Genomic DNA, 22,708 nt, shown 5'->3' with positions numbered 1-22,708 from the left:
TTAACTACATAACTGAAGAAGTAAAAGGAGAAATCTAAGGTATCATGGTGGTAGTAATTGTAGGAACACCTACCACCTCTAGGGCTGAGGAAATAAAGGGTAGAAGTTGGAATTACTAAAACGTAAAACTTAAAAAAGAAAATTAAAAGAAGGGCCAAACAGAGCTGAAATTTGGATGTCTGAAGAGGAGGTACTGCTTGTGTCTCTGAATTGGGGGGAAGGGCTCCATGGGGTTGAGACCCAGAACTGCACGAGTAGGAGGCACTGGGCAGTCAGTGCTGGTGTCTCTGAAGACAGAATAATGAGACTGCTTCTATAAGTATTGGAAAAACTGCATTCTGATTCAGCTGCTTGTAATGGGAAGGGACTGCCACTGCTGGAATTGAGAAGCTTTGCTGGATGCCATAGATAGGAACAGGAAGCAAACAGGAAGGAGGCTTCCATCATTCCTCCTGAGCCTTGCAGTGTTCTTCTGGTAGTCTCTATCGGGAGACCTTAATAGAGAGCCACTACGAAAGGAGAAATATTTGCAGAGTCCCAACCCCAAAAATCCTAAAGCAGAGGGTGGATTTAGAGGTGAGAAAATACCTAGTAATGACTCACCTTACCTGGTCAGAAGGCTCTGTATGGCCTGGCTTTTTTTCATAAGCTTTTTTTTTTTTTTTAAGATTTTATTTATTTATTTGACAGAGAGAGACACAGTGAGAGAGGGAACACAAGCCGGGGGAGTGGGAGAGGGAGAAGCAGGCTGCCCGCGGAGCAGGGAGCCTGAGGTGGGGCTCGATCCCAAAACCCTGGGATCATGACCTGAGCCGAAGGCAGACGCTTAATGACTGAGCCACCCAGGCGCCCCTTCATAAGCTTTTTTGCTACAGCCACATGACATTCTGGCAGATGCTTAAGGACAGCATACTTCCTCCTGCTACAAGGCCTTTTGCATATTTTAATCTATGACTGGAATGTTCTTCACCTATTAAATGCTCTTTCTCACACTAAATCTTCCTTTAAGATGTTTTCATAACACTGTAACCTCTCTTGTAGCATTTGTCACAATTGTATATCTTTTTACAGATATGGTCCTTTGATCAATGCTTGCCTCCTCCAACTAGATTGTAAGTTCCAGGAGGGCAGAGGCCATGACTGTGTTTGTACTCCGTTGTTTGTTTTCCTAGTGCCTAGTTTAGTAACTAACACATTGTAAAACTTCAGTATATATTTGCCTGAGGAATTATTTCAATATCCTGAAAAGAGAGAGTGAAGCCATAACATGATGAGAGATGTGTAGTAGAAAGCAAAGATTTGAGGGCTTTTTACTTCCAGTATCTCCCTCCAGCATCTTGCTCTAGATTCTAGAGGTCCATAGAAGATCGCTTTTTTTTTCCTTCTTTTTTCCTGAGGTAAATTTCACATAACATAAAATTAACCATTAACTATACTAATGGATCTAATTTTTGGTATTTACTACATTTGCAACGTTGTGCAACCGTCATCACTAGCTAGCTCCAGAACATTTTCATCACACCAAAAGGAAATCTCATACCCATTAAATAGTCACTCCCTGGGACCCCTGGGTGGCTCAGTTGTTTAAGCATCTGCCTTTGGTTCAGATCATGATCCTGGGGTCCTGGGATCGAGTCCCGTGTTGGGCTCCTTGCTCAGTGGGGAGCCTACTTCTCCCTCTGCCTCTGCCTGCTGCTCCCGCTGCTTGTGCTCACTCTCTTTCTCTCTCTGACAAATAAATAAATAAAGTCTTAAAAAAAAAAAAGTCACTCCCCATACTTCCCTCTCCACATTCCCTGGTAACCACTGTCTGCAGAATGGAATTACCCATTCTGAATGTTTCATACTACATATGTGACCTTTTGTGTCTGGCTTCTTTCATTTAGCATAGTGTTTTTGAGGTTCGTTTACTTTGTAGCCCATATTAGTACTTCATTCCTTTTTATGGCTGAATAATATTCCATTGTATGGCTATACCATCTTTAGCTTATGCATTCATCAGTTGATAGACATTTGGGTTCTGTCTATTTTTTCGCTACTATGAATAGTACTGCTATGAAAATTTGTGTACAAGTATTTGTTTGAAAACATATATATATGCCTTTAAACAAAATCAAGAGTTACATGCTCTACCAACTGAGCCAGCCATGTGCCACTGAAAATATATTTTCAATTCTTGTGTCTATACCTAGGAATGGAATTACTGGATCATATGTTAATTCCATATTTACCTTTTTGAGAAACTGACAAACTGTTTTCCACAGGAGTTGTACCATTTTACATTCACACCAGCAATGTCTGAGGGTTCAACTTTTTCCATGTTCTTGCTGACATCTCTTGTTTCTTTTACAACCACTGCATACAAGTCATATATTCCAACTCAGATGCTTCATTTATATATGGAGGTAGGACCTGGTTACTTAGAGATATTTAGACAAATAATGTCTCTTTGGCCCTCCTTCAGAAAATAATTGTTAGGGATCTATTTTTTCTGGCTCCAGAAAAGAATGAGCCTACTAAATACATCCTTATTTTCTGGGCTATTCATTGTATAGGGCCATTCACTCATATCAAGTAATCACATGCTTTCATTCAAAATCATTGTGGGTTGATACTTCTTTTGTTTTTCATACAACATTTTCTTTTTTTTTTTTTTTAGATTTTATTTATTTATTTGACAGAGAGAGACACAGCAAGAGAGAGAACACAAGCAGGGGGAGTGGGAGAGGGAGAAGCAGGCCTCCCGTGGAGCAGGGAGCCCGATGCGGGGCTCGATCCCAGGACCCTGGGATCATGACCTGAGCCGAAGGCAGATGCTTAACGACTGAGCCACCCAGGCGCCAAAACTCTTTCTTTTTAAAGATTTTTATTTATTTATGAGAGAGAGAGCATGAGCAGTGGAAGGGGGGAGTGGGAGGGGGAGAAGCAGACACCAGGCTGAGCAGGAAGGCTGACCTGGGGATCCATCCCAGGATCTCGGGATCATGACCTGAGCCGAAAGGCAGACTCTTAAACCACTGAGCCACCAAGGCACACCAAATCTTTTTTATTATTTTGAAATTGTATTTATTTATTTGACAGAGAGAGTGAGAGAGCACAATCAGGGGGAACAGCTGAGGGAGAGGGAGAAGCAGGCTCTCTGCTGAGCACAGAACCAGATGCAGAGCTCGATCCCAGGACCCTGGGATCCTGGGACAATGACCTGAGCTGAAGGCAGACGCTTAACCTACTGAGCCACTTAGGTGCCCCTAATAAATCTGTTTAATATTTTATTTATTTATTTGATAGAGTAAGAGAGAAAGAGTGCACAAGTGGGGGGAAGGTGCAGAGGGAGAGAGAGAAGCAGACTTCCTGCTAAGCAGAGAGCCCGATGTGGGGCTCAATCCCAGGTCCCTGGGATTATGACCAGAGCCAAAGGCAGATGCTTAACCAACTGAGCTACCTAGGCACCCCTAGATAAATAAATCTTTAAAACAAAAACAAAAACCCACAATACTCTTTCTCCTAATTTGCAGTGTTTTATCCAGTTCTCTGGTGGTCAAACCAGGATCTTTTAGGATAAATATATATTGCTTTAGGGCGCCTGGGTGGCTCAGTTGGTTAAGCGACTGCCTTCGGCTCAGGTCATGATCCTGGAGTCCCTGGATCGAGTCCCGCATCGGGCTCCCTGCTCGGCAGGGAGTCTGCTTCTCCCTCTGACCCTCCCCCCTCTCATGTGCTCTCTCTCTCAAATAAATAAATAAATAAATAAAAAATCTTAAAAAAAAAAATATATATATATATATTGCTTTATCTGGTCCTCTATGTCTGTTTCTACCATTCCCTCACTTTATTTTTTTTTAAAGATTTTATTTATGGGGTGCCTGGGTGGCTCAGTCGTTAAGTGTCTCCCTTCGGTTCTGGTCATGATCTCACGGTCCTGGGATCGAGCCCCACTTCAGACTCCCTGCTCAGCAGGAAGCCTGCTTCTCCTTCTCCCACTCCCCCTGCTTGTGTTCCCTCTCTCACTGTGTGTGTCTCTCTCTCAAATAAATATATAAAATCTAAATTTAAAAAAAAAGATTTTATTTATTTCTTTGAGAGAGAGCATGCAAGGGAGTGCAAATAGGGGGAGGGGCAGAGGAAGATGGAGAGAAAGGGGGAAAGAATCCCAAGCAGACTCCCTTATGAGCATGGAGTCCCTCTCCGGGCTTGATCTCAGGACCCTGTGAGGTCATGACCTGAGCTGAAATCAAGAGCTGACACATAACTGACTGAGCCACTCAGGTGCCCCTACTTTACTTTATAAGTTTGTTTGTTTGTTTGTTTGTTTGTTTGTTTGTTTCTCAGAGAGAGAACACAAGCGGGGGGGGGTGGCAGGCAGAGGGAGAAGCAGGCTCCCCACTGAGCAGGGAGCCTGACATGGGACTTGATCCCAGGACCCCGGAATCATGAGCTGAGCTGAAGGCAGACACTTAACTGACTGAGCCACCCAGGAGTCCCCCTACTTCACTTGAAATATTACTTGATTTGTATGTATTTGTCAAACTTATCTATTAGTACAGTTAAGATTTGTGCATTTCACTGTAATATTTACCTCATTAAAAAATTGTAACTATTAAACTCTAGTTAGGAATATGCCATGCTGAAGTGTTTAGTGATAAATGTACTGATACCTATAATTTATTTTGAAAAGCATTAAAGGGACACCTGGCTGGCCCAGTTGGTGTAGCAGGTGATGCTTTATCTTGGGGTTGTGAGTTCAAGCCCCATGTTCATATACAGATTACTTTAAAATAATAAAAAATCTTGGGGCGCCTGGGTGGCTCAGTTGGTTAAGCGACTGCCTTCGGCTCAGGTCATGATCCTGGAGTCCCGGGATCGAGTCCCACATCGGGCTCCCTGCTCAGCAGGGAGTCTGCTTCTCCCTCTGACCCTCCTCCCTCTCGTGCTCTCTCTCATTCTCTCTCTCGCAAATAAAAAAATAAAATAAAATAATAAAAAATCTTTTTTTTAAAAAGATTTTATTTATTTATTTGACAGAGAGAGACACAGCGAGAGAGGGAACACAAGCAGGGGGAGTGGGAGAGGAAGAAGCAGGCTTCCTGCCAAGTGGGGAGCCGGATGCAGGGCTTGATCCCAGGACCCTGGGATCACTACCTGAGCTGAATGCAGACTATTAAGAACTGAGCCACCCAAGCGCCCCCAAAAATCTTTTTTTTTTTTTTAAGATTTTATTTACTTATTTGAGAAAGAGAGAGCATGAGCAGGAGGAGAGGCAGTGGGAAAAGCAGACTCCCCACTGAGCAGGGAGCCTGACCTGGGGCTCAATCCCGGAACTCTGGGATCATGACCTGAGCCAAAGGCAGACACTTAACCAACTGAGCCACCCAGGTGCCCAATAATAAAATATCTTAAGAAAAAATCTGCTAACAGGTCACACTGAGGGGAGGCAAGGACAGATTTTACATCAGGCCAGTGCCTTCCCCACAGCAGCCCTTGGGCCCAGTCACTTGAGGTTTGCTCCCCCAACCCCCAGATTTTATTTATTTATTTATTTATTTATTTGACAGAGAGAGAGACAGCAAGAGAAGGAACACAATCAGGAGGAGTGGGAGAGGGAGAAGCAGGCACCCCGCTGAGCAGGGAGCCTGATGCAGAGCTTGATCCCAGGATTCTGGGATCATGACCTGAGCTGAAGGCAGACACTTAACAACTGAGCCACCCAGATGCCCCAAGATTTATTTTATTTTAGAGAGAGAGAGTGTGCAGGGTTGGGGCACAGAGGGAGAGGAACAGAGTCTCCGCGCTGAGCACAGAGCCTGATGTGGGACTTGATCTCATGACTCTGAGATCAGGACCTGAGCTGAGACCAAGAGTCTGACGATTAACCAACAGCGCCACCCAGACTCCCCCTACAGAACATTATCTTGAACATGATTTTTGTTCCTTCAGGTATTTTCTAACTAAACTAGAAACTTTTTTTTTTTAATATTTATTTAAGTAATCTCTACACGTAATGTGGGGCTCAAATTCACCACCCTAACATCAAGAGTCACATGCTCTTCTGACTGAGACAGGCAGGTGCCCCTAAACTGGAAACTCTTTTTTTTTTTTTTTAAGGTTTTATTTGACAGAGAGAGACACAGTGAGAGAGGAAACACCAGCAGGGGAAGTGGGAGAGGGAGAAGCAGGCTTCCCGCCGAGCAGGGAGCCCAGTGTGGGGCTCAATCCCAGAACCCTGGGATCATGACCTGAGCCGAAGGCTGACGCTTAATGACTGAGCCACCCAGGCGCCCTAAACTGGAAACTCTTGAAGGAAAGAGACTGTGCTTTTATTTTGTACCCACAAATTGTCCTGCAGAGTGCTGAAAACACTGAAGGTGCTAAATATTTATTGAATGAATTAGTAAACGGTATATTTCACTAATAAAATTCCAAAAGAGTATTCTAAATTATGTTTTGTTATATTGAATTTTTTCACTTTTGTTTTCAAGCTAAAATAATATTTTGGACAATTCTTTTGCCCATGGAATGGACAAATGGGCTATATTATCACCTTATTCATGAGTGCCCCTTAATTTTCTTGATCCCATAAATATGGGAAGTTAAGACATTGTACTTTGTTTTTATTAAGATTTATTTATTTGAGAGAGAGAGAGAGAGTCCTCGGGTGAGCATGAGCATGAGTTGGGGGGAGGGCCAGAGGAAGAGGGAGAAGCAGGCTCCCCACTGAGCAGGGAGCCCAACTCGGAACTCGATCCTAGGACTCCAGGATCATGACCTGAGCCAAAGGCAGATGCTTAACCGAGTGAGCCATCCAGGCCCCCTGACATTGTAATTTTTTAACCAAATATTAAACTCCGGCCAAAACATCAATTGTTGTTTCCTTATCTAGTTCACATAGGATCTTAAGAAATTGCACGTTAAAAAAATCAATTAAAAAAAAAAACTTCATCTTGAGTTTGAGGGACAGGATTCTCTGTTGGTGATACCAAGCAAAATTATGAGAGTTGCAGTTCATGGTATCAGCCTTAAATAAGTGGTTAGTGATGTACCCCTGAAACAGCTCCTCTTCTTTTAAGGACTAATCATTCTCAAATTGATGAAAATTCCTCTGGGATATGTCACTACAATGCCCCTGACATTATGGCCAGTAGACAGACAAGTTTTTGAAACAAATGCCAAATTCAATCAGTAAATTGATTAGACAATCAAGTACTAAAGGGGGAATGATAATTTCATACACCCGAATGCAGGTGGCAAAATTAATTCCATCTATATGAAGAGGCTTGAGTTTCTTGCTGTCATAATTAGGGAAAAACAAAGGTTCGTTGTGCCTGAGAGTGGCTCAATAATATTGCTGGAAACTATCAGGCAGACTATGCCACTGCAGTCTCTGCTCCAGGTGAAAAACTCTGGTCAAAAAGGAACCTTGGTCTTCTGAGTTAGTGTCTGCATATCTGCATTCTTCTGTAATGTCAATCACAAGTTTTTTCAGGTAATAAAATCCTTCTCTTATTGGTGTTTTTTTATACAGAGAGGTTTAATTTTAAATATAGATATGATGTCTTGAAACTTTCATATTAAATTTTTTTTTAAGATTTATTTTATTTTTAGAGAGAGAGAGAGAGACTCCCTGCTGACCGTGGAGCTGGATGCAGAGTTGGATCTCATGACCCCAAGATCATGACCCAAGCTGAAATCGGACACACAACTGACTGAGCCACCCAGGTGCCCCTTAAAACTTTTATATTAAGTTTAGGGGTACTTTGTATATATTTATAAATTAAATTGTAATGTTTAAGAGAATTTTGCATACTAAAGATTCTAGTTAAATATGTATGATTGAATGATTGAGATTTGTGATTTTATGTGGAAAGGTATAGGAAACCACGTCAGAAGATTTTAAGAAATTTTAAGACTAACTATATTTGTAATTTTTTTTTAAGATTTTATTTTTAGGGTGCCTAGGTGGCTCAGTCAGCTGAGCATCTGACTCTTGATTTCGGCTCAGGTCATGATCTTAGGGCTGTGAGATTGAGCCTCACACTGGGCTCTGCACTGGGCATGGAGCCTGCTTGAGATTCTCTCTCTCTCCTTCTCCCTCTGCCCCTCCACCCCCCTCTCTCCCTCTCTTAAAAAAATATATATATATTTTTTTAAGTAATCTCTATACCCAACATGGGACTGAACCTACAACTCTAAGACCAAGATTCACACGCTCTACTAACTGAGCCAGCAGGCACCCCTCTATAATTTTAATATCTTGGATTTAGAAGAATTGTTTACATACTTGGGAAAGTTAAAGTGCTCAAAATAATACATGTTAAAATGATGAAAGGGGGTGCCTGGGTGGCTCAGTCAGTAGAGTGTGTGACTCTTCATCTTGGGCTGGTGAGTTCAAGCCCCATGTTGGGTGTAGAACTGACATCAAAAAACATGATGAAAGGGGGCGCCTGAGTGGCTCAGTCATTAAGCATCTGCCTTCGGCTCAGGTCATGATCCCAGGGTCCTGGGATCGAGCCCCACATCGAGCCCCACATCGGGATCCCTGCTCTGTGGGAAGCCTGCTTCTCCCTTTCCCACTCCCCTTGCTTGTGTTCCCTCTCTCGCTGTCTCTCTCTCTGTCAAATAAATAAAATCTTAAAAAAACAAAACAAAACAAAACAAACAAAAAAACCAAGGGAGCCAATGAACATACATTTTTAAAAAATGATAAAAGCGTACTAAATTTGAGGAAATTTGTCTAAAGTAAATGGGACTCATTTTTTTGAAGAGAGTTTTGTCTGTTCAAGCTGTATTTATTTATTTATATATATATTTTTTTTTTTTTTCAAGGACAATTACATTTATTTGCTGATGACTCTGACTAAACATAGTTCAAACAGCAGAAGTTAAAGAGTCTGTCAGGTGAAGCCGCTTCTTGCCAACAGCTAAAGGTGGTCGATGAAGAGTAATCTGAGCATCATCTTCGGGCTGAGGCCCTGGTTTTGGGCAAACAGCTGGTGGGTGGACCTGGTCCTTTTGGCATGGGTAGGGGTCTCTAAGGAACTACTCCTTATTCTCATACTTGTGCTTGATGTGTTTCCACAGCTTCCCCTGGTTGATGTGTTCGTAGATCGCGTCCGCGCCTTGATCGAAAGCGCGCTCGAAGAACAAGGCTCCCACGGCGATGGTGAGGGCGAAGGTGGAAGTCCTGCGGCACAGCAGCGAATACAACCTCGCAGTAAACGTTGGGGCCGCCATGTTTCTCCTATTTATTTATATTTTTAAAGATTTTATTTATTTGTCAGAGAGAGAGAGAGAGAGAAAGAGAGAGCACAAGCAGCAGCAGGCAGAGGGAGAAGCAGACTCCCCACCGAGCAAAGAGCCTGATGTGGGACTGGATCCCAGGCCCCTGGGATCATGACCCGAGCCGAAGGCAGACACTTAACTGACTGAGCCACTCAGGTGTCCCATGCTCAACTTGAATGGATAAGGTGAAGGTGAGGGGCGCCTGGGTGGCTCAGTTGTTAAGCGTCTGCCTTCGGCTCAGGTCATGATCCCAGGGTCCTGGGATCGAGCTCCGCATCGGGCTCCCTGCTTAGCAGGAAGCCTGCTTCTCCCTCTCCCACTCCCCTTGCTTGTGTTCCCTCTCTCACTGTCTCTCTCTCTCTCTCTGTCAAATAAATAAATAAAATCTTAAAAAAAATAAAAAAATAAAGTGAAGGTGATTTTAGAATTTTTGCTTCAAAAATACAATTTTAAAATTGTGAGTCTTTAAGTTTTAAAGATAACTATTAAAATGCACTTACTTTTTTTTTTTTTTAAGATTTTATTTATTTTTGACAGAGAGAGAGAGTGTGTACAAGCAGGGGAAGCAGCAGGCAAAGGGAGAGGGAGAAGCTGAGCAGGGAGCCCAATGTGGGGCTTGATCCCAGGACCCTGAGATCATGACTTGAGCCGAAGGCAGACGCTTAACCGTCTGAGCCCCCTAAGTGCCCCTAAAATGCACTTACTTTATAAATTGAATATTAATTTTTATTTTTATTTTATTTATTTATTTATTTTTAAAGATTTTATTTATTTATTTGAGAGAGAGAGAGTGAGAGAGACAGCACATGAGAGGGGGGAGGGTCAGAGGGAGAAGCAGACTCCCTGCCGAGCAGGGAGCCCGACGCGGGACTCAATCCAGGGACTCCAGGATCATGACCTGAGCCGAAGGCAGTCGCTTAACCAACTGAGCCACCCAGGTGCCCCGAATATTAATTTTTAAAATGCAAGTATCAAAGGACATCTGGCTGGCTCAGTCTGTAGAGCATTCAACTCTTGATCTTGGGGTCATGAGTTCAAGCCTTATGCTGGGTGTTGAGCCTACTTAAAAAAAATGCAGGCCCCTGGGTGGCTCAGTTGATTAAATGTCTGCTTTTGGCTCAGGTCATGATCCCAGGGTCCTGGGATGGAGCCCTGCTCAGGCTCTCTGCTCAGTGGGGAGCCTACTTCTCCCTCTCCCTCTGCCTGCTGCTCTGCCTACTTGTGTTCTCTTTCTGTCAAATAAATAGGTAAAATCTTTTTTAAAAAATAAAATAGACATTTGTTTAAAAAAAATGCAGGGGTGCATGTGTGGCTCAGTCGGTTAAGCATCTGACTTGGTCTCAGCTCAGATCTCGATCTGAGAGTTGTTGAGTTCAAGCCCTGCTTAGGGGTCCATGCTGGGTGTGGAACCTACTTAATTAAAAAAAAAAAAAATGCAAGCATCAAAAATAGCACTCTCGGGCGCCTGGGTGGCTCAGATGGTTAAGCGTCTGCCTTCGGCTCAGGTCATGATCCCAGGGTCCTGGGATCGAGTCCCGCATCAGGCTCTCTGCTCCTTGGGAGCCTGCTTCTCCCTCTGCCTCTCTCTCTCTCTGTCTCTCATGAATAAATAAATAAAATCTTAAAAAAAAAAATAGCACTCTCTGCCCATAAAAGTCATACACTGATATCAAAAAACATTGGCAGAATGTATTTTTTTTTTTAAAGATTTTATTTATTTGACAGAGAGACAGCGAGAGAAGGAACACAAGCAGGTGGAGTGGGAGAGGGAGAAGCAGGCTTCCCTCGGAGCAGGGAGCCCAATGCAGGGCTCAATCCCAGGACGCTGGGATCATGACCTGAGCCGAAGGCAGACCCTTAACGACTGAGCCACCCAGGCACCCCATGGTGGAATGTATTTTTAAGATTTTAAGTAATCTCTACATGCAACATGGGGCTCGAACTCACAACTCTGAAATGAAGAGTTGCATGCTCCACAGACTGAGCCAGCCAGGTGTCCTGACATTGGCAAAATATTTTAAATTTAAAGTCAAATTCTCTATCTATTACCTCCTCTATTCCAGGCTTTTGGTTATTCTGTGACCTCTTCTCTATAAGTTATAAAACAGAATAATATTTTTGATGGTGGAGATGATTTAAACCAATGACGTTCTGGTTCAAATGAGAACAAAATGATGAAAGGGGAATTAATTTACACAGAATATCCATAAGCCAGACAGAGACAGGCTTTGCAAAATGAATGAAAAACATATTATGTTAATATTTTCTTTTAAACATAAAAAATACTTTTGTTTTAGAGAAGAGTTTTCCAGCTGGTGTTTCTTGATTGTGCTCTAAATTTCCAGGTTCACTCTGATCATCCTTGAACAGAAAGCAATTTAAGAGATATTCAATAATCAAGTGACTGAAAGCTTAAAACTTTCCTATTCCCAAATAAGTCTAGAGGTTAAAGTCAAATTGTGTTGTCATGTTCCCAAACAAATTATTAAGCGACCACCTTTTTGGTTTGATATTTGCACAATTAACAAGTCACAATAATAGAATTAAAGGGGCAAAGAGAAGGCAAAGGTTAGCTTTGTTTTTTTTGTTAGCTTGAGCATATTATGCTTTAATGTTCTGTGATGATTTTCAATACTTAAAAAATTTAAAAGAGGATCTGAATTTTCAGGAAAAGGAGTAAGGGAATATTACTATGTAACATCTATTAATCCTCTAAGAGAAACACCTGTGTGGAAAATTAACCAGAAGTGTAAAGTCCCTTTACACTTACATTTCCTCTATTTAGCAGTAACAGAAGTTAGCTTTCCTGAGGATTAAATATTTGCCAGGTACTTTACAGACACTATCTCATTTAATCCTCACTATACTCCTATTAGGTCTTCATTCATTTATTGAGTGTCCTCCTGGCTGGGCACCAGGCTAAGCACTGAGAATTCAGTTGTGAGCATTATCAACCTGAGCATTATCAGCCTAGGTCAATCTCAAGAAGCTTAGTCTAGTTATTATGCTACCCCCTTCTTCATAAGAGGAAATGGAGGATAGGCTCTGAGAGATTAATTTACTTGTCCAAGGTCACACAGTGTTGGAGCAGCTTACAAGAACCAAATTATCTCATGTCAAATCTTAACCGTCAATCGCTAAGCTGTTAATAGACTTATCTGTAAGATTTTTTGGTTGTAAGTCCTCTAATGTTTTTCAAATATTTTTTTTCAAGTATTTTTATCTTGGAGGAAAAAGCCTTATAGTCAACCTCTCTGCTGCCTCTTTTCAGTGTTGACCAGAGAACAGGTGGTGCTCGTATACTCTTAACTGCCAGGTATTTGGGAAACTTAAGGGGCGAGAAGCCAAGTCCCAAGGGAATGGGGGACATTTTTGAAGAAACAACAGCAACCCGACACAAGGCCAGACTATAAAATCCAGGGCATAAAGCTGATCCATTGCCAACGGAAGCAGTTTGTTTTTTCACCTTCTCTTTGCTTTTCTCCACTATTTCCAAGGGTCTTTAGTTAGTCGTGCCTAGCCCACTGACTCCAAAAGGCCGGAATATCTAATTTTTATTCTACACCCATAGCCTCCTAGCCCTATACGGTCTCTTCTTGCCTTCCCTTTTACATGCTTTTCACTTCTTCACTCTTGGCGGAGAATCTATACATGACGGTTTTCGTTGCATTCTATCGCCATATGGACTAGGTTCCCTTATGGCGACCTTGACAGACACCAGGGTGGGAGGCCCGGGGGAGGGGAAAGGCAGTCAGCGCTGGGAGAGAAACCTTCAGATAGCTGTGAGGAGGTGCCACAAGGAGGAGGCGACCACGGAGCTCCACTCAGCGTTCAGTTTTTAAAAAGATTGACAGGAAGTGTACCAACTGTCTTTGCTCTAGCGTCTTGCGCGGTCTCGCGAGATACGGACGTCCATGTGGAGGGGGTGTCAAAGGCTCCGCTCTGAGTGGGGGATGGGAATATCTGTGGCGCAATCATTGCGCGAGATTGGGCCATGGTCGCTCGGGCCTTGCTTATATCTCGCGATATTTCAGCTGCTCCTGTCTGGAACTAGAGGCAGCTTCTCGCGAGAGCCCGTGCTGAGCGCTCTGTGAGGCCCCGTGTGTTTGTGTGTGTATGTGTGTTGGTGGATGTGAGTACGGGGAAGCAGCGGCCGCCATTTCAGAGAGCTTGCTGAAGCTGTCGCAGGGGTGGATCCTGAGCTGCCGAAGCCGCCGTCCTGAACTTCCGCGCGGGCTCCTTTAATCCCATTGTTTCTTTTAGATTCGCTCGGGCCTATTCGCCCTCGGAGCCCGAAATTCGGGCTGGGCGGAACCTCGGCCTGGGCCTAGCGGCTTAACAGTAGCAACAGCGGCAGCAGCAGCAGCCCCCCTCTTTCCGAATACAAGCATCCCAGGGGCCCGAAAGCCCGCACAGGTAAGGAGATGTCGCAGGCCTGTGTATTGTCAGAGCTTTTCAAAGATCTGGTTTTCATCTGGCTTGAGGGGCACTCCTTAGGCGGTCTTTAACGACTCCGGGGGGGGGGGGGCTCGAGAAATCGGCTCCATTTCGGCGACCGCGCCCTTATTTTCCGGTCGTGTAGATTTCATGGTTCTTGGGTGGCAGGGACTCCAGACAGGCTTCGAGCGGATGGCGACCGTTTCCTTCCAGGCCTGGCCGGCCGCGACCTCCCAACATGGCGCCAGCCGTACGCTACCATGGCACACAACCCCTCCCAACCGAGGGAGTTTCCCTTTGCCCCTAAAATGGCAGCGCGGGTTTTGCGCGGAAAGAGGCGCTCTTACTCGCGCGCGGGTTCTGTTTTTGCAGTTAATTGTGGGCTTTTTTTTTTTAATCGTACATTTAATGTATTTCCGTGTGTTCAGTCTTGGAGACATTTCAGATTTAATTACTAAGCCTGGTAAAGTGCATCCTGCCACTTTAGTCATTCCAGGGCTTTTTGAAGGTTTTTCTGAAGTTTCGGAGTTTGTCGCGTAAGGAGGAGACTGATCGGAATTGAAAAATGTTTACTCACTGAATTACCTTTCTTATTTTCTAGACGTTTAGAGAAAATGGCAGACGATATTGATATTGAAGCAATGCTTGAGGCTCCTTACAAGAAGGTGAGAAAAAACATGTCGGTGAGGTTCATATATTTCTTAATTTAGCATTATCACGAAACTACTGCTGAAATGTAAACTAACCTCCCCGGAGCCCTCTTGATTTATCTTATCAGAGATGCATTACGTGTAACTTAGAAAAGTAAATATATGCTATTGATGTAATAATATTGTGCAGTAGTTTCACTTCAGCGTGATGAATAAATGCCCATCTATCTCTCTTTGTAGACTTGCCTAACGATATCTCACCTCTACTCCCATGAATTCACCTTTGATTCCAGTGTGAACTGTCAATCATAAGGTAGTAATTGAGTGACTTATCGCTGTACCGTGGTCCCCTAGGTAAAATGACTCAACTAAGAATTACCAGCTCCAGTTTGGTATAGCAAAAAGGTGAATGTAGTGGTTTGGGAAAATAGCAGGGGTCCAAGAATAACAAAGCATAACCAGTCTGTGGCAAGCAAATCTTTTAAGTTTTACAAGAAATGGGTGAGATTTAAAATTTTTATATATATATATATATGACTGGTAATAGTAAATAATGAAACAGGCAGGTGATGATCTGCTCAGTTAAAAATTACTGAAATTCTTGGATCCCTGAATAGAAAAATTTTTTAAAGCAAAGGAGGCAGTATCACAACTTAGAGTCACTTGATGACTGTTTTACTGTGCTCCGTGTTGTTTTATTTTTAATTAGTCCCTGCCATAATATTTCACACTAAAAGCTACAAAGGAATTATTTTGGCTAGTAGTATAGTCTGACCCATTTCAGTATCACAGTAAAAGTAAAGTGTCTTTTCATTCTTTCACCAGTTGGTGGTGAAAATAGCAGTATGCATGCATTATCACTGGTGTCGCAAACTGTAAGCTTTGTGAGTTAGCACTTATACTTCTATAACTGATGTGATCAAACTTTAAAAATAAACATTGCGCTAAACCTTTTGAAATAATACATCTGTTTTTGGAGTGTATAGCACGACCATGTGGTACCAATTTGGAAGAATTCTTTTTAGTTTAAATAGTGTATGTAGTTTTATGATGCTTAGACTCGAAGAACTACTTTCTGTTTTAATGTTAAGATTCTTGTGTCTTAGTTTAACATGGATGTAATTCCATGTAAACAGGTATGGAAGTAGGAAATGTTTAGGCTGGACTGGTGGATTATTAATTGACTTTCTTGGGTTCTTGGGAGTCAACATTACTAAAGCAGTGTGAATCCCTGTTTGCTTCAGGGCGAGATGTGTGACAGAGGTGGCATCAAGCTCTTACAGTCCCAACCCTCCAACGGAAATGGGCGAAGATCTCAGGAATGGCATCGGTCACAGGAAATCGATAGTGGCTGGCTGCTAGCATGGCCACTTGGGGCTTAGGCAGAAATAGAGCCATGGTACTGACCAAAGGGACCATAGCACATGGAATAAAACTCAAAACAGGACTTCATTCATGTTTTATAGAAATTCTATTTAACCACTTCAACCCTGTAAATCTGGATAACTTAATATCTAACTATATAAGAAAGTAAAATTTAACATGTTAATATGCATTTTTATTTTTGTATCTTGATGACTTAATTGTAAGCAACAAAGTGGTTAAACACATACCCATCTAAATTTTTTTATAGCCTTCCATGTTAAACTATAAACAAGTAATTAGTTTTAAAATTGTTTTGTATTTTCTTATTCCTATTCCCTTTACCCTTTGACAACTTGAAATGTTACCACTTCGTCCTCATGATGTTCTTCTATCAACCCTGCTTAGGATGAGAACAAGTTGAGCAGTGCTAACGGCCATGAAGAACGTAGCAAAAAGTAAGTTGTAAGAAGGGACCTGGGGTGGGGGGGGACCCTTATGCAATTGAGATCTTAAGTTGTGTTCCTGTGGCTGTAGCATCAAACTAAAAGTTCTCTTCAGAAGCTTTTCCTTGTCTCTCTCAGAAAAGTCGTTCTTTACCTTCTGAAGGGATGAGAAACTATTTGAGGATATGGATTCTTTCCGTAGATTTCAGGATATAGTTTCAGGGACCTTTTGGGCACCTTCCCCTCCAAGTCTGTCCATGACAATCTGGATAAGAGTTCCTGTATTAGAGTTTGTCTTTTGTCTTAAATTTATAAATTTCGGCTTAATATTTTGGTGGTGTGTTATCAACAAATAACCAGCCCATGGAAGATACTGTTTGCTCTAAATCACAGAAGGAGTCAGAGCTGTGAATTATATTGATGCTCCTTGCTGCTTAAAGGCCCTTTTTGTAGCAACATTATAGCATACTTAAGTACTTTTAGCCTTTAACGTGGCTTTTGTTGTTTTAAGCTTTTTAAACTCTAATAGACTTAAATATTGAAATGGAGTTTTTTTAAAAATTGTGCATATTAATGTAATTTACTAGGTTAAATGTGTAACCCATAACAGGAACTCAGTGCTACAGACTAGTATAGAATACAGTATATGATAAGTCTCAATGACTGTATAAGCGAGAACCACTTTGTAAAGTCAGATCCTATTTTTGGAGTATTCTTTTCTGCTCTAAAAATTAGTGATTCTTAACATCATGTGGTCATGTTACAAGCATTAAATTGTTTTAGTAGCCTATTTTGTGATGTCATTTAAATAATCTGTCATGTACATGACGCCATCTAATGAAAAATAATATAGCCACTTACTTTTTTTTTTTTGTGGCTCTTTTCCTAATAAGAGCTCAAAATGCTTCATAATACGCTACCTCAACATCCTCACAACTTTGTTAGGTAGGTTGATGAGAAAATTCTTAGATTGGATTATGCAGGCTTTGTTACGCTGGGTTTTTTAATTCTTAAAATTCCCCTAAATGTAGTAATGGATTTAAAATGATGCAGTTTGTAGAAAATGTCTTACTTTTTTTTGTCGTTGTTCAAAGTTGGGTAGAGGATCTGTTACAGTCTAATCACAACAGATTGTGGGAATTAATCACATGAGGTTTAGTCTTGAATTGTTATGGTTTAAGGTAATCAACCAATTATTGCATGGTTTAATGTCACCTGGTTTTAGACGTTTTACCAAAGTAAGTTTCCTAATTAATGTTTTTAAATTACCCAATTCGTAATGAAAACCTAGGAAGGAGTATCCACATAAATTGAAATTATCCAATCTAGATATCAGGCCTGTTGGGTGGGTAAAGATCTCATCCTAAGTGCCAAAACAATGAGGACATGCACTTTGGGCACAGAGTTTTCTTTGTTCGACCATTCTCAGATGTCACTCCTTGCTACTAACTCGATCTCCAGTTTATACTTGTTTCATTCTGCATCTAAGCTCATTAAGGCTACCAAGCTTTTACAGGAAATTTAGCATCAAGTTCTCTGTGACTGATGCTTTGTGGCTTTTATTTAATGTAAGTAGTCTTGTGACACTGAATAGAAGAATGGGAAATTTTCTTCCATTGTCTATAGGATAGCCAATTTAAGGGAACGTCCTTTTGAAACATCCCAACTACCATCTAGTATCTTTTTAAATGTACAAATTATTTCTGTCATACTTCTCATTCTCAGTTAAAGCTGCTTAAATAAACGGCTTTTTTGTTCAATCAGGAACTTTTCACCCATTTATTTTTCTAAAGGGAACTGATCTTTCAAATTAATTTCAAAGTTACCTAGAAGAAAATTCATATTTAAGGTTAGATAAAATGTAAAACAAATAACAGTGTTCTGTGCTTTAGTGTTCTGCATAAATTCTCTTAAAGGAAAGTGCCACGTTGCATTTTTCATCCTAAAACTCCATTGTCTTAAAAGCAGTTGAGTGTTGGGATATAGTTTTAAGGTAGTAGGAAAATGGACATTCTGAGAAACTGAGTTTATCAACTGGTAAATGTTTTCTTTAAAAATAGTTCTGATTCTCAATACATACACTCAGTTGTATTCTGGTAGTAGTAGAAGGAACTAAGTTAAATATAACACAAATTGGTTATCAGTTAGCCTTCTTTCTGAAGAGCTATACCCCTGAGTTTGGCAAGACCTCAAAGTACACCTTTTAAGTATCTGAGCTTGCCTTCATGGGAGTACGATTTGTTAGTGTAACCATTTTTGGAAAATCTAAACCAGCGTCCATTTAGTTAAGCTCTTTAGGAATTACTCAAAAAAGGATAACAATAAAATGACACAGTTGAAATATATTGGCTACTGTGTGTGGATTATCTATAAATTTTGGAATAAATGACTTTTCTATTTTTTTTCTTATTTTCCAGAGTACTTTGCATTTAAATTTTAGATCTTCTTACATGGAAGAGGTCAAATCCAGTTATAGCAAAACACCTTTACAGCAGAGGCCATATAACCAAAAAGTCCAAAGGCCCAGCCCAGTGGACCATTTACTTCAATGATGTTCAGTACAAAATTCCACTGCCACTAAAGACTTTGGAAAGTCCCTTTTAAGTTGTAACAGGATTTGACTATTAGTGTGGATTTTGATAACCCTTCTTTAGTTAACTTAATGTTCTTTCAAGCTGCATTTTGTTATAGAGAAGAATACTGCTTTCTTAAATTTTTGTCTGGGCTTTTATGAAGAGGATCGTGCTTCTGAATGTCTTATTAGTATGTTGCTGTGTTTTTACCTGTCTGGGGTTGCCTTCAGATGTGGGTGGGGACTCATTTGTAAAAAGTTCTAGGAAGACTTTTAGTTGAAGTTAGCTCTCCGATTTTCCAGTCTTTTCCTTTGGCAGAATAAGTTTTGGGCCTAAAAAAAGGTAGATTGGGAGGTTGGCTGCCTCTCTGCTGTGGGCCTTCTCTGAGCAGAGCAATACTTTGTCTGTCCTTTGTGGGCGATGGAGTTACTTTGTCCCCTGATTGATTATATGTAGGACTTCTGATTATAGCTATCTCACAGAATTCATAGGCTAAGACATAGTGTCAGGTGTTTCAGGCAACAAAGTTGGAATGTAATCTGTTGCCCTTCTGGGCATTGCTTTGATGACTTCTATATAAATAATGAGTGTAGCCTAATTTTCTGTCATGTGCTACCTAGCATATACATTTCTGACAGTCAGGTGGATTATCTTGAAATTTTAGACAAAGTTTCTGCCTCCTTGGAAAGCTCTACATCTCCTTGTGATTGGAGTGTGGGTTTCAAGATTCCAGAAGGTGGGTGTCTTCATTTTCTATTTTCAATGCACTCTAAGATGACCTGCTTACAGGTTCTCTGAGGCAGACTTCAATTGCTCTTGTGCTGACTTTGCTTTGATAAGGACTAAAGAGTTTAATTAAATTTTCCAAATGATGTAGAGTTGTCAAAATGTTTATCTTTTTAGCCACTACAAATTGACATTTTAGCGGAATAAGTTTATTTTTAAATGTCTTTGAATTTATATTGAAATATCTGAAGGCACCTCTAAAATTTGGGTGATGACAGAGGTACAGATGGTAAGATTTAATTATGAAATGAATGGGTGGTATACTGTGAGGAATACAGAAATGAACAGAAAGATATGACTGACTGGCTTTTTTACTTTTCAGAGTTTGAGATACTATAAAGATTGATAAAGGTGTTGATCCTTGTTTTTGATTGCACCCCACAGGCTTGTATAAACTGGCATGCTCCATTTTCTGGTGTACTCATTATAACTTTAAATAGATATATCTGAAAAGGTCACAAAAGTTCTAGGTGTGTCAGAATGCATGTCATTGCATTAGTTTTATTGTTCTTTGTCAGTACTTGTAAGTTTGCCCATGAAAACCAAAGTATTGATGCTTGTATGACCCTTTGAAGTAGAAAATACTCGTATGTGTAGATTGGGTCAAAATTGGCTCACATAAAGGAAGTTAGTGGTTTTAATTAAAAATTTTTTATATGACCCACTATTACTTAAATGTTAATATATTCTATTGTAACTTTGATCTTTATTACTGTATCTAGTGGATTACAGTAATAACTCGTTGGCCAGTTACATGTTGGTCAAACTGTTTAAAAGTTCAGGTTTTTATCTACCTCCCAACAAATGATTTCATTGTTAAAGCTGTAACTGACTCTCAGGTCTCTGGAGCGATCATTATAGTTCCTGCTCTCAACTGATTGTCAACTGACTGCTGATTTTCAGTAGTAGAAGGCAAAGGTGGGGTGCTATTTACCTTACCTAGGAATTATTTTTCCATAAGTATGATTATGTATCATTGTATAATAGTAAAAATAGCAAGATAAACTTACAAAAAGATTTCTGACCATAAAAGGAAGTATATTTTGACAGTTTCTTAAACCAGCAAGATAATGGTAATTTTTTTTCTTCTCAGGAGGAAAAAAAGCAAGAGCAGAAGTCGTAGTCATGAACGAAAAAGAAGCAAAAGTAAGGAACGGAAACGAAGTAGAGATAGAGAAAGGAAAAAGAGCAAAAGCCGTGAAAGGAAGCGAAGTAGGAGTAAAGAAAGGAGACGGAGCCGCTCAAGAAGTCGAGATCGCAGATTCAGAGGCCGCTACAGAAGTCCTTAGTATGTAACTATAATTATGATGATTTTGGTTTGAGAGTCATTCTCTGGGTATCCAGAAAACAATTAAACCTGCGTAATTTGCATTGTAAAATTTGTTTTTCAATATGACTAGTTAAACATTAAATAAGGATATTGGCATTGAAAAGACTAGCAAAGTAGAAATATAGTGTGTGGACCAACACATAACTTTCGTTTTACTAGGCATACAGATTATTTTTTGTTACTCCATCTAAAATATTCTAACTGTATGCCAGTCTAAACTAGACCAAAGCACTAGAGTGCTTAAAAGACTTGATACTGTAGTGCCAGATATTTGAAAGCTTAAAAGGTATGTGAGCTATTTCAGATACTCTTTGCTGAACATAAATTTAAAATTTTTAAAGCCCAAATAGATGTTATAAATACATATAATTAGTGAAATACGTAATTTGGCTGTTTTTCAGCTGAAATGACAGATCCTTTGTGAATTTGGTGTTTGCTCCTTGATAATGATGAATTTTGGGGCTCATCACATTTATATTTAAGGTTTTTAAAAATAGTAAAATACTAAAGTGCTTTGAAATCACTATGGAAATTTGGTTTAACAAATTGGAAACATCTTCTATTATGTCATTTAAAAAGCTATGTTAAGTTTGGAAGGAACGTACCTACAACTCTTAGGCAAGGATTGAATCTAGCAGTCCTTAGCCCTTTTTAACCTTGTTCTTTCTTCTTAATGAATATATTGTTGTAAACTGTGGGGGAATGTATTAAAATTAGCACTCATAATTAGCACTTGAATGGTTGGAAATGGACTTGAAAGACAAACAGACCTGAATAAGAGTTTTGACTCTTCTACTTGGACAAGTTAACACTCTCAGCTTTAGTTTTCTCGTCTTTTAAGAAAGAGGTAACAACTGACAGATGAACTTTAATGAGTATTGAATCAACAAGAGAATGAAAATAAAGGACCCACAATACTTACCTGCTACTCATGAAATGCTTGGGTATTATTTGCGGCCATTAAAGTTAGTAACACTTTGGGTTCTGATTCTGGCTCTTTAACCTTTAAATAAAAAGGATTGAACTCCTGTTCTCTAAGTTCCTCCTAGCTGCTTATTTCACAAACATTTAAGAGCTGAAAGAGGACCACAGTGTTTTAATTCCGAATGATTAATAATACTTTTTTGGTCTAATTTACTAAAACTTACCATATTTGTTTTTACCCGAATTAAATAGGAGGAAAGGGATTACCTTAATAAATTCTGTATTATTTATCTCTTGTTTTAGTGATGAATACTTGAAGTCGGCCTATAATCCTGGTTTGACTTAAAAATGATTTAGTTCTTATGTGTAGTTTCATGTGATCTTTAATTTATTCAGTAAATTTGTATTCTTAATTGTGACTATTAGTCTGAATTGTGAAGGACCCAATTAATACAAAATTTTATTTGGAGCTGCTTGGGTGTTGGCAGGTATACTTAGAGTCCATGAAAATGAGTCCAAATGTGGATCACATACCACTAGATACTTTGATTTTGCTACCCTTCTTGAAAAGGAGAGTAGGATGAGCACTAAGGGACATCTGACCTGTCCCTTTAAGTTAATTTGGTCTTTCAAAATAAAAAAAAGGCCCCAAAACTATTAGGCCTTTTTAGAATTCAGAATAAAACTGGATCTTAGAAAAATGTTATGATGTGTTTTGAAAATATTCCTTTATTATATAGTCAAGTTGACAAAAAATTTTTGAAATACTAATTTATTTTCTTCACATCTTTACTACGGAATATTTTGTCACAAAGAAGTGAAGTATGACACAAACTGCTTTCATGCAATCTCTGAGACGTACTGTTAAATGGAATAGTTGGGAGTTTCACGATAAAGAATTAGTCCCCTTTTAAAAATTCCTCA

The 22,708-nt window shown here is 40.2% G+C and overlaps 1 protein-coding gene and 1 pseudogene across 4 annotated transcripts in view; one reads left to right on the top strand and one right to left on the bottom strand.

The window, feature by feature from the left end:
* Positions 1-8,802: 8,802 nt before the first annotated feature.
* Positions 8,803-9,232, bottom strand: LOC118530760 (cytochrome b-c1 complex subunit 9 pseudogene; annotated as a pseudogene).
* Positions 9,233-13,371: 4,139 nt separating this feature from the next.
* Positions 13,372-22,708, top strand: part of RBM39 (RNA binding motif protein 39) — a 30,266-nt gene continuing 20,929 nt past the window's right edge. For all 4 annotated transcript variants that reach the window (XM_036084411.2, XM_036084410.2, XM_036084409.2 and 1 more), the window contains exons 1-4: positions 13,372-13,692; positions 14,315-14,378; positions 16,134-16,183; positions 20,624-20,818. In XM_036084411.2, the coding sequence (XP_035940304.1) occupies positions 14,328-14,378; positions 16,134-16,183; positions 20,624-20,818 (296 nt within the window). In that variant the 5' untranslated portion in view covers positions 13,372-13,692; positions 14,315-14,327. The remainder of the gene's footprint in view (positions 13,693-14,314; positions 14,379-16,133; positions 16,184-20,623; positions 20,819-22,708) is intronic.

This window comes from Halichoerus grypus, chromosome 10 (assembly GCF_964656455.1).
Source record: "Halichoerus grypus chromosome 10, mHalGry1.hap1.1, whole genome shotgun sequence".
Classification (NCBI taxonomy): Eukaryota; Metazoa; Chordata; class Mammalia; order Carnivora; family Phocidae; genus Halichoerus; species Halichoerus grypus.
Note: the sequence above shows the minus strand (reverse complement) of the source record. Positions and strands in the feature narration are given on the sequence as shown.